The sequence below is a fragment of the Enoplosus armatus genome, chromosome 4 (assembly GCF_043641665.1).
Source record: "Enoplosus armatus isolate fEnoArm2 chromosome 4, fEnoArm2.hap1, whole genome shotgun sequence".
In the NCBI taxonomy this organism is placed as follows: Eukaryota; Metazoa; Chordata; class Actinopteri; order Centrarchiformes; family Enoplosidae; genus Enoplosus; species Enoplosus armatus.
The window spans coordinates 284566-304586 of NC_092183.1; the positions used below are offsets into that span (position 1 = coordinate 284566).

Here is a 20021-nt window from a genome sequence, read left to right on the forward strand (position 1 = left end):
AAGGCAGGTATAGCAGTCTAAGTCTCAGTCTAGTTGTTTTGTTTTTGATTTTGGGAGTGAGATGCGTTTCATGTTTATACGGCCGATCGTTGATACATGCATTGTCATCCATTCATCCAATGCCCCCCTTACTTCGTCCACTAGTGGGTCATAGTCTGTTGGGATGATCGTTTTAATCTTGGGGGTAATTCTGACGCCAAGGTAAGTGAATTCTTCCTTTGCATTAATAAATGGGGTTTTTAAGACAGGTTTCAATCTTTTTTTCTTTGTTCAAAAACAGTATATGATTTTGAGTTGTTAATGTTGTAACCAGAGAACCGCCCAAACAATTCAATCTGTTGCATTAAGTTTTGGATACTGACTGACCAGATTGGTTAAAACAATACTACCTCACTATGTATTCTTTAAATGTCACGAGTGCAATACATATATATATATTAAAAGCACCAATAACCAACAACATAAATACAATGTCTATATACAAGTATCAAGTGTTTCTGTGAGTTGTAAACAAAATAAATAGTGCAAATGAATACATATTGAAAGGATATACATGGTCATGTACAGTTACTGTCTTTTAATTTATTTCCTTAATTTGAGGCCTTTAACCCATATTCAAATGCTAATATTTAAATCAACTTGCTGTCATTCAAAATAAATCAGCATTCATAAAAAAACAAAAGCAATTGATTTTCTTCACTTCCCTCCCTTCGTTGACGAAACTCTTATTTTGAAATCCACTAACCGGATGCGATCAAGTTCATTCAGATTGTGTTTTATTTTGAAACTCATGCCCGGCTGTGTAATATCTCGTAGTTTTAGCTTGACACCGAACGGTCAGCTGTTAGTTGTCAACATGTCGCAGTAAAACGGTACCTAACCGGGTTTACCCGGGTTAACGGACAGTCGGTGTCGCTCGGTTTTGGCGGGAGAATGGAGACATTCAGTAAGCTAACCAGCATGCTGCTGCACGCGCTGGAGACGGTGAGTTAGCAGCTACTTAACGTTAGCTTCTATTTGCTCAGTCAGAAAGTTAAATAAAGTTTAACAGAGTGAAGGTGAGTACAGTCTGTCTTTCTCTCCGCCTGCCTGTCTCTCTGTCCGCCTGTCTGTCTCTCTGGGAGGACACCGACACTCTGATTAATACTAACATTATAAACTAGCCAACTAACTCAGTAAAGTAGTTCATCTGTAGTTAATGAGAATAACGTGACCGTGAAGCTAGCCGCAGCTGAAGTTAGCTAACAGAACGCAGAGTTTAGTGTTTCCTGTTTACCTGCAGCAGAAACGTTTGTGTCGACGTGGAGGACGTCGGGGGGGGGGCTGTCTCTCTCCTCACCTCACCTCACCTGTCTGTCTTAGCGAGGGTCAACTCTGTGACAGTCAGCTGTGATCCATCACAGAGAAATATATGTGAAATATATATATGTGTGTGTGTGTGTATATGTATATATATATAATATAATATATGTACGTATGTATAGGTGTGTGTGTGTGTGTGTATAAATACTGCGTATACTATGCTGCTGAAAAGTATGTGGACCTCTTGAGCATTTGGAGTTTTCTGTTGTGTTACCATTATTTGTTTATTTACTCAGCAGCAGTATTTTTATATGTATACGTTTTTAGTCGTTTTAGTCAAGACTAAATGAAAAATATTATTTTGTAAAAATAACCCTGAGCTGGAGCAGGTAAATACAATCAGGTGGGACAAAATTGGTGGCTAAATTGACCAGTGAGATGAGAGATATTTTGGGCAGCACTGATTGAAACTGAGATGAAACCGGGTCAGTCCAGTTTTACCAAAGTGAACCCATACAGGTGAATCATGCTGAGAGGACCTCAGGAAGAGGGTACTGACAGCTGTCTCTCTGCCTGTCTGTCTCTCAGAGGGAGCCTACAGTGGATCTGTTGGACTCCTTTGTGGATCACTGGAAATCAATAACTAACTATTACATCGAGACGACAGGTGAGGAGCTGCTTTAACGTGCGACACACTGTTACCTGTTACAGCCAATCAGATTCACCTGCTGTGTGTGTGTGTGTGTGTGTGTGTGTGTGTGTGTGTGTGTAGATGACAGTCGTCCTGTCAGACAGACAGAGATCCCCTGGCATCTCAGACAGATGTTGGACATCCTGGTGTACGAGGAGAAACAACAGGTAACACATGCATCTCCCGCTGAGGCAAACTGTGTTGTTGTCGGACATGTTTGACCAAATACTTCTGTGTGTGTGTGTGTGTGGGGGGGGGGGGCTGTGCATTATCATTATCTGTCTTTGCTATGAGATCGTCCTTAATCCAATTTGAGGTACTACTTCTACTCCTCTACATCTCAGAGGGAGATATTGTACTTTTTACTCTTTATTGTTGATGAAATTCACAAGCTACTCAGCAGTATGTAAAGTAATGTATTAAATATATATAAATAAATTGCAATTAGCTCCACATTTAAAAGCAATAATTATAATCCAATAATAAAACGTTATTCTGAAATGGGCCATTCTGCATAATGATAATAATACTTTTACTTTTAGTACTTTAAGTATATTTTGATGCTAATACTGAATACGGTGTGAAGCGCCAGCTTCAGAATGAGAATCAGAAATACTGTATTGATGCCCGGGGGGAAATTATACAGTACCGGTGCTCCCATTCAAGTATGTACAAAAATAAGATATAAAAAATAAAAACCATTTACAATATTTAAGTGAAAAATAAAAAATATATACAATAACAATATATATATATATATATGTATGTATATATATATATATATATATATATATATATATACATGTATGTATTGCACTCGTGACATTTAAAGAATAAATAGTGAGGTAGTATATGAACAGGTGAAGCAGGTCCAGAATCAGTCTGTTTCTTCTGAGTGTCTGACACTCAGAGGGAGGAGCTGAGCAGTTTGATGGCCACAGGCAGGAATGATTTCCTGTGGCGCTCTGTTGTACATTTTGGAGGAATGAGTCTCCCACTGAAGGTGCTCTTGTGTCTAACCAGTACGTCATGGAGAGGATGTGAGACATTGTCACGCAAATAAAGGAGTAAAGGAGAAAAGTAAGAGAAATAAGAAAACAAACGGGAGCAACTAACAGGCTGCATGCACGGTCGGTGCATGCGCACTATGCAGCTTAGCACTACTAGCTTATCCTGTGGCCCATCTTGCCTGTTGGACATTGTGAATAAAAGAATTGAAATGCAAGAATACTTATTTGTTTTCTTCATTTGTGTATGAAAATCAATTTTCTACTGTGGGAGAACTGGACCCCCCCCACCTGATTTTAGTTTGTGTCCTGTCACCAGCTCTGTGATGTATTGATTTGTGTATTGACATGCAGGCTGTGGAGCAGACAGGACCTTGTATTGAGTATCTGCTGAAGCACAAAGTGTTGGAGACTCTGTGCACTCTGGGGAAAGCTCAGGTAACAACAGACTAATACCAGCTGATTCTATTTTATTTTACACATGTTTAAATCTTCTCTCTCCTGTCTCCTCCTCCTCAGTATCCTCCAGGTATGGTTCAGCAGGTCTTGTTGTTCTTCTCTAAGTTGTTGTCTCAGATACAGAAGCCTCTCCTGCAGCTGATCAGCGTCTACAGACCTGTTCAGGTAAGCACTTCACACCTGGATCTGACGTCTTTGTACAGTTCGACACAGAAGAAGCCTCCATCACTGCATTAACAGTGAAGCAGAGATGTTTGTGTTGCCAGATGAAGGCCGTCTGTGGATCTCCAAACATGACCTCAACAGTCTGATGTTACTGTCAGCTTCTGAGTTAAATCCATCAAACTCCACCATTTCTGTCATCAAAAGAAAAACATAAATTAATACAAATATGAAACACATGTTGTTGTAACCATGGAAACATCAGATACCAAACTAACAGAGACCAGCGGGGCGGCAGCTCACCATCGGCCCCGTGTAGGCAGACCACTCAGCCTTAAGCAGCCCCCAGTCAGCCCTCTGACGGCATGCCGCTCAGAATGTAAACATGAGGATTTAATGAAGATTTGTAAAGGTCTTTGTAGTTTTCGTGGAGCAGAGGATTTAACTTTCAGTTTGTTGTTTGTGAAGCAGAGAACAGAAAAGAAAAAAGACATCCAACTGCCTGTTAAAACTGGACTGAATTTCAATGAAAGGTTTTTTGATTATAGAGTTTGTTTTCATGACATTTAATGACAATATTTACAAGATGTAACAACTTCTACAGGATCTGCCGGGCAGAGTTCTTGTCAAAAAAGTCTTAAAAAGTGAAATTCTTCACAAACATCAGTGTTATTAACAGGTTATAAATAGGTTATAAACATGTTATAATCATTGTTTTAAACAGGTTATACAGTGAGGTGTCAGCACAGTGATGGAGGGTTGTTTGCATTCACCTACAACCTGGGTCACGTTCAGCCCTGGTGCGTTGAACACCCTGTAGTGTTATGCAAGCATTGTAGCTATGACAGCTGAGAAGGGTATCATTCGTTCTTTTCAATGTTTTCTAATGTGCGCACTACCTTTTTAATATGGCAGGGTTTTTATACACATCGCTGCTGATTGGCTAACACCTCTGACACACCCACCAAATGAGAGAAAACGTACCTCACAGCATGTTTCACATCGTTTCTCATAGGAAACACGTTCAACCCAGAAACCGAAGCAAAATGGTGCACATCGTTGTCAGGTTGAACATGCCCCTGGATTCAACTATAGAGACACACCTACTGTCAGACATGTGACTCCATGATCACTGTACTGATGATGTCACTGTCTGACATCATCTCTGTTCTGCCCCCAGAAGCTGATTCGTCTCTGTGCACTACCTGGTTCCCAGACTGAGAAGGAGGAAGCTCAGTTCTTATTGGTTGTCTGCTCCAGAGTCAAACAGGATCCACACACGCTCAGATACGTCTTAGAGGTAAACCACTTCACTAACTAAACAAACCACTTCACTAACTGAACAAATCATCTAACTAACTAAACAAACCGCTTCACTAACTACACAAACCACTTCACTAACTGAACAAATCATCTAACTAACTAACTAAACCACCTCACTAACTAAACAAACCGCTTCCCTAACTAAACAAACCACTTCACTAACTGAACAAATCGTCTAACTAACTAAACAAACCACTTCACTAACTAAACCACCTCACTAACTAAACAAACCGCTTCCCTAACTAAACAAACCACTTCACTAACTGAACAAATCGTCTAACTAACTAAACAAACCACTTCACTAACTAAACCACCTCACTAACTAAACAAACCACTTCACTAACTAAACCACCTCACTAACTAAACAAGCCACTTCACGAACTAAACAAGCCACTTCACTAACTCAACAAACCATATTACTAATTAACTAAACAAACTGCTTCATTAACCAAACAGACCACTTCTTGAACTAAACAAACTGCTTTATTAACCAAACAGACCACTTCTTGAACTAAACAAACTACTTCACTAAATTAAACAAACCACTTTAGTAACTAAACCACTTCACCAACAAACAGCTTCACCAAATAAACAAACCAGTTCACTAACTAAACAAACCACTTCACTAATTGAACAAATCGTCTCACTAACTAAACATCCCACTTCACTAACTAAACCACCTCACTAACTAAACAAGCCACTTCACTAACTAATGAAACCACTTCACTAAATTAAACAAACCGCTTCACTAACTAATGAAACCACGTCACTAACTAAAGCGCTTCCCTAAGAGTGTTTCTGTGACTTCCTGTAAACTGTTTGTCTGACTGCAGCTTTGGGTCAATATTTTCAGATTCTGGACCAACCAGCCTCCAAACACAGGACAGAGCCACCACTGTCCTCTAACCACTCACATACATCTACCTGCAGCCCCATACAATCAGAGTCTGGTCTGCTGTTGGCTTTGCTGAAATTCACTAAGAGTCAGGTCAGTTAACTGGTTCCGCCACATGTTTTATGGAAATGTAGATTAAAATTTTTCACCCTGTGTCAGTAAAATCAGTAACTTTGTGTGTCAGTAACATCGTGTGTCAGTAACTTTGTGTGTCAGGAGCTTCGTGTGTCAGTAACATCAGTAACATTGTGTGTCAGTAACATCCTGTGTCAGTAACATCAGTAACATCGTGTGTCAGAAACGTTGTGTGTCAGTAACATCAGTAACATTGTGTGTCAGTAACATCATGTGTCAGTAACGCCGGTAACATCGTGTGTCAGTAACATGTGTCAGTAACATCAGTAACTTCGTGTGTCAGTAACATCATGTGTCAGTAACATCATGTGTCAGTAACATCGTGTGTCAGTAACATCAGTGACATTGTGTGTCAGTAACATTGTGTGTCAGTAACGTCAGTAAAATCATGTGTCAGTAACATCGTGTGTCAGTAACGTCAGTAACATCATGTGTCGGTAACATCATGTGTCAGTAACATCGTGTGTCAGCAACATCAGTAACATCGTGTGTCAGTAACATTGTGTGTCATTAACATCAGTAACATTGTGTGTCATTAACTTCAGTAACTTCATGTGTCAGTAACATCAGTAACTTTGTGTGTCAGTAACATCATGTCTCATTAACATCAGTAACATCGTGTGTCAGTAGCGTCAGTAACATCGTGTGTCAGTAACATCAGTAACTTCATGTGTCAGTAATATCAGTAACTTTGTGTGTCAGTAACATCGTGTCAGTAACATGTCAGTAACGTCAGTAACATCGTGTGTCAGTAACATCAGTAACGTCGTGTGTCAGTAACGTCGTGTGTCAGTAACATTGTGTGTCAGTAACATCAGTGATATCGTGTGTCAGTAACATCGTGTATCAGTAACATTGTGTGTCAGTAACATTAGTAACATTGTGTGTCAGTAACTTCAGTAACTTCATGTGTCAGTAACATCAGTAACTTTGTGTGTCAGTAACATCATGTCTCATTAACATCAGTAACATCGTGTGTCAGTAGCGTCAGTAACATCGTGTGTCAGTAACATCAGTAACTTCATGTGTCAGTAATATCAGTAACTTTGTGTGTCAGTAACATCGTGTCAGTAACATGTCAGTAACGTCAGTAACATCAGTAACGTCGTGTGTCAGTAACATTGTGTGTCAGTAACATCAGTGATATCGTGTGTCAGTAACATCGTGTATCAGTAACATTGTGTGTCAGTAACATTAGTAACATTGTGTGTCAGTAACATTGTGTCAGTAACATCGTGTGTCAGTAACGTCAGTAAAATCGTGTGTCAATAACATTGTGTGTCAGTAAAGTCAGTAACATCATGTGTCAGTAATGTCGGTAACATCGTGTGTCAGTAACATCGTGTGTCAGTAACATGTGTCAATAACGTCAGTAACATCGTGTGTCAGCAACATCAGTAACTTCGTGTGTCAGTAACATCAGTAACATTGTGTGTCAGTAACTTTGTGTGTCAGTAACATCAGTAACATCGTGTGTCAGTAACGCCAGTAACTTCGTGTGTCAGTAACATCGTTTGTCAGTAACATCAGTAACATCGTGTGTCAGTAACATCAGTAACATCGTGTGTCAGTAACGCCAGTAACTTCGTGTGTCAGTAACATCGTGTGTCAGTAACATTGTGTGTCAGTAACATCAGTAAAATGGACCTCTCCATCTTGCGTCTCCTCAGAGGAGCCCAGTGTGTCTGAAGGCCTATGAGAGCCTCCTTCTTCTGTCTGGTCTCCAGTCTGGATCTTCAGGTGAGCTTCTGTGTGATCAGACCAAACTGGAAGAGCTGCTGGCTGGGAGGCTGCTGGAGCTTTACTCCCTGCTGCCTCTGGAGAGTCTGGATCCTACAGAGGTGCAGAGCTGCCCTCAAATACCATGGAGGTAAACACACACAGAGCACACTCAGTGACTTACAGACTGAGGCTTTAATGTTTTTATAGATATTGATAGAAAGATGGTGCTGCAGTCTGGCAACATGCTGCTGCTCTTCTTATTTTATCTGTGATGGTTTTATTGTTAGTGTGCTGTGTTGAATGTCATCATGTCTGTAACATGAGCTCAAGTTCCCACAAATGATTATTTTCATCACTATTTAATCTGATAATTATTAAATCAATTAATACATACATCAACATGTCTCTAAAATGCCAGAAAAAGTTGTCTGAAAGCCAGAGGTGACGTCTGCAAATGTCTTGTTTTGTGTAAAAGTCTTAATCCCAAAGAGGTTCAGTTCACTGAGAAACAATTAGTTGATTATCAAAATAGTTGCTATCAATTAATCGTTTCAGCTCAACTCACATTCCTGAAATATCTTGTGATATTTCTGTTGTCAGTCTTTGTTTTCATGACCGTATGTTTGTGTTGTTGATCATGTTGTAACTCTTGTTCTTAAGTCTTTCCTCTGTTATCTGTAAAGACCCTTTAATATTAGACTGAGACAAAGAAGCTAAACATGTTCAAATATGAGCTTCAAGTGATAAACTTGGTGAACTATGGATGTTTTCAATGAAAACGAGCGGATTTCCCGGCGTGATAACAGTAGTACTGCAGTAGTGGTATTAGTATGATCTGAGTGTGTACTGTAGTACATTTCTCTGTGTTCTCAGTACTCAGTTCTCTCGCTGCAGCTCTGATCTCAGGTCAGAGTCTCCTGCTTCTGATCACATAACCAACTTCTTTTCCTGGTTTGACTTCCTGGATCACCTGATGAAAGAGGCACCTGAGGTACACACACACCTACACACTGTCTGAGATTATACTACAGAGAATACTGCTGATAGTACTACTACTCTCGCTAGTCACCTGACTGTGTGTGTGTGTGTGTGTGTGTGTGTTTGTGCTGGCAGGTGTTAGCAGTGAAGCTAGCTCAGTGTGTTCATCAGCTCTGGTTGTTGGATGTTGTTCAGCCTCAGCTGCAGCACACGTGAGTCTACACATGATGTTAAACTGGATTATATGTTTTATTAACTGCTCAACAGGTTTCACCACAAACATGATGATGGTGATTCTTCTTCTTCTTCCTTCTGTTATTATTGTTGTTATTATTATTATTATTAGATATGACGTAGATGCTGTCCTGTCTCTAATGTACAGGTGTGGTTGTGTGGTTCAGGTGTGAGCAGGTGGTCCTGGTCTCCACCTCCCTTCTCTGCGCTGCTGTCAGACTCGTTCAGTCCTCCTCTCTGCTGGATCAGCTGGTTCACTTCCTGCTGAGGACACCAGCACTGACACACCTGTTGCTGCAGCGCTGTGATCACATCTCTGACCAGGTGAGTCCAAAAACACTTCCGCTAACCTGTCTGTGTGTAGATCAAGTCAAGTCCAGTTGAAGGCCGCAAGCACCATCTGGTTCCAAAGGGGATGTGCTGTTGACAATGTTATATTTAAACTGTCATGGAAACCGAAATAATGACAATGAAATAGGAGCCAAGATGGAGCCCTGTGGAACGCCACGAGCGGAGTTATTGGTATTACTGTTCCAGTCTTAGTTTGTCTCACTTTTCTCAGATCAGCATGGTGTCTCTGTCTCTGGTGGAGGAGTTACTGCAGAAGCCTCACAGGGACGTTTTGGACGTCCTGGTGTTGAGTTTCCTGCAGAGTCGTAGTTACCTGTCTCCACCTGCTGCAGAACAGGACGACAGACACACTGAGAGCAACGAGACAGACCAGAACAGCGAGTGAGTTCATCACACTACGTGACATCACAACATGACGTTAAGTCACAACGTGACTCAGTTTGACCCAACGTGTGACTCAGTTTGACTCAATGTGTGACTCAGCGTTTGGCTCAAGGTGTGACGCAACGTTTGACTCAACGTGTGACTCAGTTTGACTCAACGTGTGACTCAGTTTGACTCAACGTGTGACGCAACATTTGACTCAACGTGTGACTCAGTTTGACTCAGCGTTTGGCTCAAGGTGTGACGCAACGTTTGACTCAACGTGTGACTCAGTTTGACTCAACGTGTGACGCAACGTTTGACTCAATGTGTGACTCAACGTTTGACTCAATGTGTGACTCAACGTTTGGCTCAATGTGTGACGCAACGTTTGGCTCAATGTGTGACGCAACGTTTGACTCAACGTGTGACTCAGTTTGACTCAACGTGTGACTCAGTTTGACTCAACGTCTGACTCAGTGTGACTCAACGTGTGACTTAGTTTAACTCAACATCTGACTCAGTGTGACTCAATTTGTGACTCAATGTGTGACTCAGTTTGACTCAACGTGTGACTCAGTTTGACTCAACGTGTGACTCAACGTGTGACTCAACGTGTGACTCAACGTTTGACTCAACGTTTGACTCAATGTGTGACTCAATGTTTGACTCAACATTTGCCTCGATGTGTGACCCAATGTGTGATGCAACATGTGACTCAACGTGTGACTCAACATGTGACTCAACGTGTGACTCAACGTTTGGCTCAACGTGTGACGCAACGTTTGGCTCAACATGTGACGCAACGTTTGACTCAACGTGTGACTCAGTTTGACTTGACGTGTGACTCAGTTTGACTCGACGTCTGACTCAGTTTGACTCAACGTGTGACTCAGTTTGACTCAACGTGTGACTCAGCGTTTGGCTCAACGTGTGACTAAGCGTTTGACTCAACGTGTGACTCAACGTTTGACTCGACGTGTGACTCAATGTGTGACTCAATGTTTGACTCAAGGTGTGACTCAGTGTGACTCAATGTGTGACTCAATGTTTGACTCAACATTTGCCTCAAAGTGTGACCCAATGTGTGATGCAACGCCTGACTCAACTTGTGACTCAACGTGTGACTCAACGTGTGACTCAACGTGTGACGCAACGTTTGACTCAACGTGTAACTCAGTTTGACTCAACGTGTAACTCAGTTTGACTCAACGTGTAACTCAGTTTGACTCAACGTGTGACTCAACGTGTGACTCAGCGTTTGGCTCAACGTGTGACGCAACGTTTGACTCAACGTGTGACTCAGTTTGACTCAACGTTTGGCTCAAAGTTTGGCTCAACGTTTGGCTCAACGTTTGGCTCAACGTGTGGCTCAACGTGTGACTCAACGTGTGACGCAACGTTTGACTCGACGTGTGACTCAGTTTGACTCAATTTGTGACCCAACGTGTGACTCAGTTTGACTCAATGTGTGACTCAGTTTGACTCAATGTGTGACTCAGTTTGACTCGACGTGTGACTCAGTTTGACTCAACGTGTCGCAACATTTGACTCAACTTGTGACTCAGTTTGACTCAACGTGTGACTCAGTTTGACTCATTGTTTGACTCAATGTGTGACTCAACGTGTGACGCAACATTTGACTCAACTTGTGACTCAGTTTGACTCAACATGTGACGCAACATTTGACTCAACTTGTGACTCAGTTTGACTCAACGTGTGACTCAGTTTGACTCAACGTTTGATGCATCTTGTGACTCAACGTTTGACTCAACATTTGACTCAACGTTTGACTCAACGTGGGTTAGAAGATGTCTTGAGAACAGAAGAGACCGACTCTAATATTGTTTGTGTGTGTGTGTGTGTGTCAGTGATCTGGAGGAGGACCCGTTCTTCTTCTCTGACGGCTTGTTGTTGTCAGTCAATCAACTGCTCCCTCCTCCTCTCTCTTCCTCTTCCTCCTCTGCTCCTCCTCCTCCATCTGGACTGGGATCAACTGCTGATGTCGTCAACAGGTAACACATTCTGACAGACACCTGCACATCAATAAACCCTTCCATGGAGTCAGAATCTGATTTTTATTTTGTTTCTACTGAAAGTAGTTTTATAATATCCATCAGTTCTCAGGAACACCGTGAGGGACTTTCTTCAAATTTGATTCAAACATCCAGTTGGACTTTTTAGTCATGAATTAAGAATGAAATGGGCCTCCCTCCTCCTCCTCAAATGTTGACTGGACGACTCAATGAGTCAACAGTAACCAGCAAAGTCCGGGCTTTCCTCCATCTCGTCCATCCTGCCTTTCACTTCCTGCCTCATTCTGAATCACGTGACGAGCTAACCGTGATGCTGTGAGCGAGTGAGTGGGTTTCACGTGCAGCTCATAGAGAGGCTTCACATCTAAACATGAGAAAACAAAAGCAGCACATTCTGTGTAGCTGAACTCTGGAAGAATCCACCTTTACACAGTAATCAAATACATGTGTTCCTGTTTATACATCTATGATAAAACTTCATTGATCAGTTCAACTATGTATATTCACTGGAGTCAAACATATGTATCATCAATATGGTGATAACTTACATTCAGCCAGAAAATACACTTGATACCTTTAATTCAGTCCCTTCAGTCTTCACCACAGATGTTATCTGAGTCTGGACTGATGTGGATGTTAACTGCAGCCTGACTGGTTGGTGGAGGAAAACAGCTGCAGGGCGAAGCTCGATCAGGCAGACCAACATTGACCACACCATCAGAAGATCAATACATCAAGCTTAGTTCCCCGAGAGATAGAAAAGCAACTTCATCACAGATACACAATCTGCTAAATAAAGAACGCCAGACTCGTATCAGCAAAAGTCTTGTCAAAAGAAGGCTGTCTTGTAGTGGTCTCAGAGGACCAGTAGCAGTTTCTAAACCACTTCTCAGAAGGGGAAACAAGGCCAAACTCTCGGGGTGGGCTAAGAAATAGCAGCATTTTACTGTGGATGAAGAAAAGTCCTATTTACTGATGAATCCAGGTTAGAGATTTCTGTGGAGAGGGAGTCATACCTAACCCTAACCCTAAACTGGATCATGTCCAGAAGGTTGTTTGTTAGATTCCCAGACCAGCAGGATGAATGTGGGAAGGAACAGTGAAAGAGCAGCTCTGATCTGCCCCTGAGCAAGGCACTGAACCCCCAACTGCTCCAGTGATGCTGCTCACATCAGACTAGGTTTACTGGGCAGCTTCAGACTGTGTGTGTGTGTGTGTGTGTGTGTGTGTGTGTGTGTGTGTGTGTGTGTGTGTGTGTGTGTGTGTGTGTGTGTGTAGTTTCCTTTGTTTAGTTCCTGTTCAGGTTCGATCAGCTCACCTGCTGCAGGAGGGAGGATACGAGTCGTATGTCCACGACGCTCACACACTGGTCAGAACACACACTCACTCGCTCTCACACACACACACACACGTACACACACACGTTTGTATCTCTATACTTGGCCCTTGGACCCTCACTGCTAGAGTGGGGACAAGCAGAGATTAAACTCCTTTGGTCTGAAACCAGTTTAACTATTTCGCCTAAACTGAGCCTAAACCTGGTTCTAACCTAATAATATAATTACACCAACAGATTATAATGATTTTTCAACAAGCTGCATGTTTTAAAATCAAAATTACATGAACACTCTGTCTTGACTTCCTGTTTGTGGTTCACAGTCCTGATCCAGCTGACTGTCAATAAACTGCACTTCTGCAGGTTTGAGCTAAAGGACTAGTTGCTATGACAACGGTTCCAGATATAATTAAGCTCACTTGTCTGATGAGAACAGATAAGTGGCCTGAACCTGTGTGAGATTAAGTATTGATGGTGGTCTTCCTCTCCTCCTCCTTCAGGTGACAGAGTGTCAGTCTCTCTCTCAGTCGTGGGAATGGCCGCTCGGTCTTCCTCCTCCCTCCTCCTCCTCAGGTGAGGTGGTGGAATTCTTCGAAGGTCACTTGCTGAAAGTTCTGTTTGACCGACTGGGACGCGTCCTGGAGCAGGTAGACACACTGTGACTGTCTGACATCACACCCACCTGTCTGTCTGCCTCACTTGTGCACCTGTCTCAGGTGTGTTCTGGGTGTTACTGATCATCTTGTGTGTTTTCAGCCATACGAGTTGAACCTGCAGTTGACTGCAGTTCTGTCCAGACTGTCTGCCTTCAACCACCCACTGCTGCACGAATACCTGCTCAACCCCTACATACACCTGTCTCACTGCTCCAGGTCGCTCTTCTCTGTCCTCATCAGGGTAAGACACACAGACATGTACCTGTCTCACTGCTCCAGGTCAGAGAAAGTCTGATATCAGTAAGATTTTGTAAAACTCTCTGTGCTGTCTGATCTAGAAAAGTATATAAATTAGCTACCTGTCTCAGGTATTTATCATTGTCTGTCTGTCCGCCTGTCTGTCTGTGTCTCAGTTGATGGGAGAGTTGATGCAGAGGATCCAGCAGGTTTCCAACCTGACAGACAGATTGTTGAACGCCAGGAGACACCTGCTGGGACTAAACCACAACACTGGGTAAATACCTGTCTGTCTGACTGTCTGTCTGGTCTATGGCCCTGTTCAGACCTGGTATTAACATCCATCCTGGGTGATCCAATCACAAGTGCACAGCTGTAATACCAGGTGTGAATGCACCCAAGACGCGTTGAGATCCAATCGCTCAGACCACATTGAGAGGGGGTCTGGGCCACATTCTTTTAGCAGTGTGTACGCGAATGCATCCTGGGCCACATTGAAGGGCCGCTTACTCAGCTGACGTCCTCTGTGTAAGCAGACGTACGAAGTCACTCGCTTATTAAAGTATGAAACAACAACAACAAGAAGACGCCACAACAACAGGCAAATCAGATTCTGGTGGATCGAGGACACACCAAACACTCTGTCTGATGTCCTCCGGCTGCTCTCAGTTTCCTGATCGACAGATAGCTTTATTTGTTGTTAACGTAACCACTAACTGCTGCTGACTGCGGCTGCTGTCAGCTAGTTAGCTCAGTTAGCCATGCAGCTAGCAGTCCTCTGCCCGGACTGTGACCTGTGAGGAGGAGGTTTAATAAAGATTTGTTTAAGCTTTACAGCCAATAGCCCGCTAGCTGCACGACTAACTGAGGGAGGGAAAACAGAAACAATTTTCTCCATAAAACACGTCTCAGTTTCACCAGAATCAGCGAATAAAGTTATTGGTTGTGTCTCTGTACAGTAATCAGTGAGGCCTGGCCCTCAGAAACACGTCACTCCGGTGGCATCTATTGTTTTTTAACCTAATTCTTGTCTCATTTGTGGTCTGACAAACAGGAAGCTCATCAAAATCTGGTTTAATCAACAACGTATTTGGTCTTTGCAAATAGAAATGACATGAGTGTTTATTTGCATAGTGGTCACTGGAAACGCATGTTAATGCCAGGTGTGAACAGGGCCTCTCTGGCCATGTGCAGTATCTGCCATGCTGGTTGGCTGGCATCAAAATTTGAAATCTGACCTCATCGGAGGAAGCAGGTTGATTTACCTACGGGTCTCCATGTGGTGTGTACCGGTAACTGGCCTTCAAAGTCCACTTCGGGCTTGAAGAGGAGACAGACCTTCAGACCTTCTCTTATTTCACTGATTCCTGATTTTGAGGCTCTGGTGCTTAAAACATTAACGTTAATCCACCTGAAGCCCATCACTTGTCAGGTGCACACAGTATGGCATGTGTGTTTTGTCAGGAGAGGGTTGGTGGTGGACTGTCTCCTATGGGCCTTAGGGGCCTGTGGTGTCCCCCTCCAACTCTTTGGTATTGGGTTGCAGCCATAAAGGCCTCAGAAGCTGGCAGAAGGTTGTTGTGACCTCATGGCTCAATTTCTCAAAGCTGCTTGTAGGGTTACTCCTGACTGCAGAGCTGCCCCACCATGGAGGTTGTGCTGGAAGACTGGCAGCAATTTGAGCCCCTTGAAACAGTTGAGCTGAAAAGGATCTTTGTCACATCTGAATCCTTGTTGACCTTTGTGTTGGCTTAAAGGAGTGGGAGAGCTCCATGGCCTCCTCCTGCCAGGTGATGCAGGGGTGGTGCTACACCTGAACTTCTCTGAGTACCAAACCTGTCCATCTTTTAGCTGCACAGTTTCTATGGTATTCAGGGCGGTAAAGCAGGGGTTGGTGGATAATCTGTGCCCCTTTAGGGTCGAGGGAATGAACCTTTTTCGGACAGGTATGTTTGTCTGTAACAAACCTCACAGGACACCCGCTCACCATGGCGAGGCATTCTCATTGGAGTGCGGATGCAGTCTAGCAGGTTGGCCCCAGCAGGTGTACACATCCCACTCCGCATGGGACTTACAGCAAGGGGCCTTCATATCTGAGATATTTGCAGCGGTCTCTTGATCGACCCCATCCTCTTTTATCAGGGTCTCCTGTGTGAACGTGGCAGCGGTTTACTGCCGGAAAACTAGAGACCCAGACCTCCGAGTCCAGAGGATGTTTACTGAACGACTTGTCATGTCAGTTATTAGGAGCTTTTTCAGGAGTTTTGTAGTTTTGACCTGCAGACTGCTCTCTGACCTCCACTTAGTGGACAGTTTACCTGTGTTTATCTGTCTATATGTCCTCAGACTGGAGCACCTGACCCTGCTGAGAGGACTCATTGTCCTCGAAGAGTTCTGTAAGGAGCTCGCTGCAATAACTTTCGTCAAACTGCCTCTGGACCAACAGTGACTCATCTGGACCAGAACTGACACACCTGGACCATCTAGGACAGGTACACATGTTGATCTCCACCCTGAGGACACACTGACAGGCACAGCTGAGACAGACGCACCTGAGTAACTGGGGACAGGTATACGTGTATGATCTGGAACAGGTAGAGCTGAGTAAACTAGAACTACATAAAGCCTGCTGGTCCACCTGGACTCTCAGAACCTTCAGATGTTTTACCTGAAGATTTTAACCTTTTGACATTAGTTGAGAACCTGATTGAAGCCTGTTTTGACCTGCAGCTGCAGTGTTTCTGAGGTGACCCTGAATGTCTCACTTCATCCTGATTCTACAGTCTGACTTGGTAAAACTGCTTCATCACATCATCATGAGGGTGATACTCACTCGACAGTTTTAGTTAATTATAGTTAGTTTCCAATATTTCATCAGGAAAGATGACATGATAGATTGATAGATCTAAATCTATAGATATCAACCAGAGATCAGGGACCTGGACTCAGGTGGGAGGATGATGAGAGTCAGTCACAGTTTTTAACTCTTTAAACATCAGTCACATACGAACACTTTCCTCCTGTTCATACTAACTGTGAAGTCAATATGAAGCTTCATCTTTCAAAGTTACACACTATTGAGTATAAAACACTGAATTTCAGAGGAGGACAGTAACACAAAGACACAAGATGTTAACTTCAGATGAACTTCATGAGGAGGACTGTGGGTTCAGTGGAGTCCTTCATGTAGGCACGAGTATTTATACGTCATGACTCAAGATTCAAAAAACGTTTTCATCTATAATGATAGAAAACTGCCTTATGTTCAGCTGAAAGTCTTTCGGGAAGGCTGCTCTCGTGTATCCTCGCTCATGGCTCTTCAGAGGCCCACCTCTCTCCTCTGAGCTGAAATGAGAGCTTTTGGTCGGCCTGCAAGATGGTGGACCAAGACGATTTGCAGCTCAAGCGAGAATCGAGGAGCGAGGAAATATCCACTTAGAGACTTGAGATGAAACCACTGATGTCTGATGTGTGTGTTGACCTCTGACCTCCACTCTCTGCTGCCACCATCAGGACTAAACGTATGTAACTGAATCTGAAGGAGTGATTGTGACCTCACTGATGATGTCATGAAGTCTGTTTCCTCTGTGTTGTGGATCAGCTCTTCAATGAATCAGTCAAACTTTATTGGTACTGAAGAAATATGAACCGCAACAATGTGAGAAAATATATTTATATACAAAGAGGTAAAAGTTTAACATGTGAAAACTCGATAGACAATAAAAACAAAAAGATGGGAAACAACTGTAATTATATATTAACAAAATTAACAAATTATATATATATATATATATATATATATGAAATATTCTTCATCATTTGAAACATTTTACCAAAAAGATTTTGAATCTTTGGAAACTTTGAGAATTTAAATGAAGTTCACAGAGTTTGAAACCAACAAAGAAGAAGAATATTTGTCTCATTTCCTGTTGGGTTTAAATACGTTCCTGGTTGTATTTGACTGCTGATAGACTGAAATGTAAATGACCCAACAGAGTTTGAACTTTTAATTTGATGAATTTTACTTTAGTTTTAATATAAATTCAAATGATGGAAATAATTGAAAAGATGTTTGGATTCACAGATCAGCAGAGAGTTGTTTTTATTATTTTATTGGTTGAATTCTTTGGTTTGAACTGAACTTATTGTTCATCTTATGTTTGTTTGAAGTTTATAACATCTGAATCTGTGAGCTTTATTTAAACGAGCTGTGTTTTATTATTTTATTTTCTCTTTTTGGTTTGTGCTGGGTGGTGTGATCAAATCATTCATTCTTTTAGATTTTGTGTTTTTAAAGTTTCACCAGCAAAATGTTCAATAAATGTTCATTTGGACATTTTAGTTTGAAACATCGAATTTAAATGAGCTTAAAGACAGAGTGTTGTTGATTTCTCCTCCTGTCTTTTTGTTACTCCTGCCTTGCTGCTGCACCATGTCAACCACCTGCAACATCAGCTGGCCTGTGACCCCAATTAGTGATGTGTCGGTCGCGAACAAGCCGGTTCAAAGAGCCGGCTCTTTTAAGTGAACTATGGGAGCCGGCTCCCGTCCGCGACCGAGCTGGGGGTTTTTTTGTAAAGTAATACAAGGCAGAATGATATGACAATTATTGATATTTGTGCCAAAGGCTCGGACAATGATGCTTACCTCGTTGTTAGGCAACGCCCTCTGCACACGGCTCGCACCAGTCTGCAGGCAGAGTTAAGTTTCGTTTTCCTACTTCTCACCGTGGGCAAAACAGCTGATTGAGCTCGTTTAACACAGTTCGTGTGCGTCAATGACAGCAAAACCATACCTACTGTAGTGATTTCTATTAAATGCCTGTGCATCTGCCTTTAAAGTGCCTGCTTCAGAAATAAACCATTTAAAGCATATCCCTGCCTCCCGTGTCCTGACAAGACACCCCATATTGTTCGCAAATTTCCTAACAAGTGGAGCGTTCCTACAATATTAGAAAATGTAATTTCTACTTTTGAATACTTAAGTACAAAGGATGTATTGAATAATTTAAGTGATATATGTGTACACATACAAATCATAAGTCAAAACAGTGCTAAATTTGGCTGAATTATAAAAGGTATAAGTGGTAAAATGAAGAGCCGTTTGGGAGCCGAAAGAGCCGGCTCTTCTTGGTGAGCTGAGCCAAATGATCCGGCTCACTAAAAAGAGCCGGAATTCCCATCACCAACCCCAATCACCCCCCCCAACCCACACGTCACATGACCTCAGTCTCATCACAGATACAAGACGGTCACAGCTGTGTACTGTGTCCAGTACATGTGTATGTGATCCACTGTATTTGTTGTAGAAATTGTAAAAACACATTAATGACGTCTCTTCATTCACTTCTGCAAGATTCAAACCCCTCTTTGAACCAGTTTAACCTTTCGTGCCTCCTGCTGGTCTGATGATGAACTGCAGCTCTGCATCATCTCCCTCCTCACGTGTCAAACTGCTGTAGCTAAACACAGCACACCGGAGGTTAGGCCTGTCCCTTTCAGAGTAAGGTGCGTCATTGCACCAGAAGAGTCGAAATGTGTTTCCAAACCAACAGAAAGAAATCAGCTGTGAAATTCACGATGTCATGATCCGCTATGTATCAGCTGTTCAGGAAGAAACAACAACAACAAAGGTCAGTAAACAAACAAGCTGTCGTTTTCACATACGTGAAGAAATAGGGTTAGGGTTAGAGTTAATATCTGAACTGTCAGATATTTAAATAATCTAAAGAAATATTGATTAAGGTAACATAAAGTCACCATGTTCTGCTGACATCAACACTTCAAACATCAGATGTTCACCGGTGCTAATATAAATAAGATATAATAAAAGCTTTTTTATATCTCATTTCAGACACACAAAGTGCGTTTTTAAAAACGTTGAAAAAGAAAGAAAAACACGGCTCGGGCTTTTATATTGAAGGTCCGCACCGGATATGTGGCAGTGTGTCGCGGGCCGGTCCCTTCCTGCAGAGGAGGAGAGCGGAGGAAGAGGAGACCGGAGCTGAAGGTCACAGCTGGAGGTTCAGCATCAGTATCATCATCGAATTTAATATCTGATTGATTATCGATCAACGGATCGGATTCATCAGCTGCACGAGGAGAGCGTCATGAAGTGAGACAGGAGAAAGGAGC

General features: G+C 42.5%; 1 protein-coding gene across 1 annotated transcript; it reads left to right on the forward strand.

Moving 5' to 3' along the window:
• Positions 1 to 876: 876 nt before the first annotated feature.
• On the forward strand, positions 877 to 17613 carry LOC139283964 (FHF complex subunit HOOK-interacting protein 2B-like). The gene is made up of 18 exons (XM_070904078.1): positions 877 to 984; positions 1891 to 1969; positions 2075 to 2160; positions 3355 to 3438; positions 3520 to 3624; positions 4802 to 4921; positions 5798 to 5932; positions 7645 to 7844; positions 8570 to 8687; positions 8810 to 8886; positions 9076 to 9232; positions 9471 to 9640; positions 11494 to 11637; positions 12937 to 13027; positions 13495 to 13641; positions 13751 to 13891; positions 14064 to 14164; positions 16234 to 17613. The coding sequence occupies exons 1-18, from the start codon at positions 934 to 936 to the stop codon at positions 16334 to 16336; spliced, it is 2109 nt and encodes a 702-aa protein (XP_070760179.1). The 5' UTR covers positions 877 to 933; the 3' UTR covers positions 16337 to 17613.
• The last annotated feature ends 2408 nt before the right edge of the window (positions 17614 to 20021 follow it).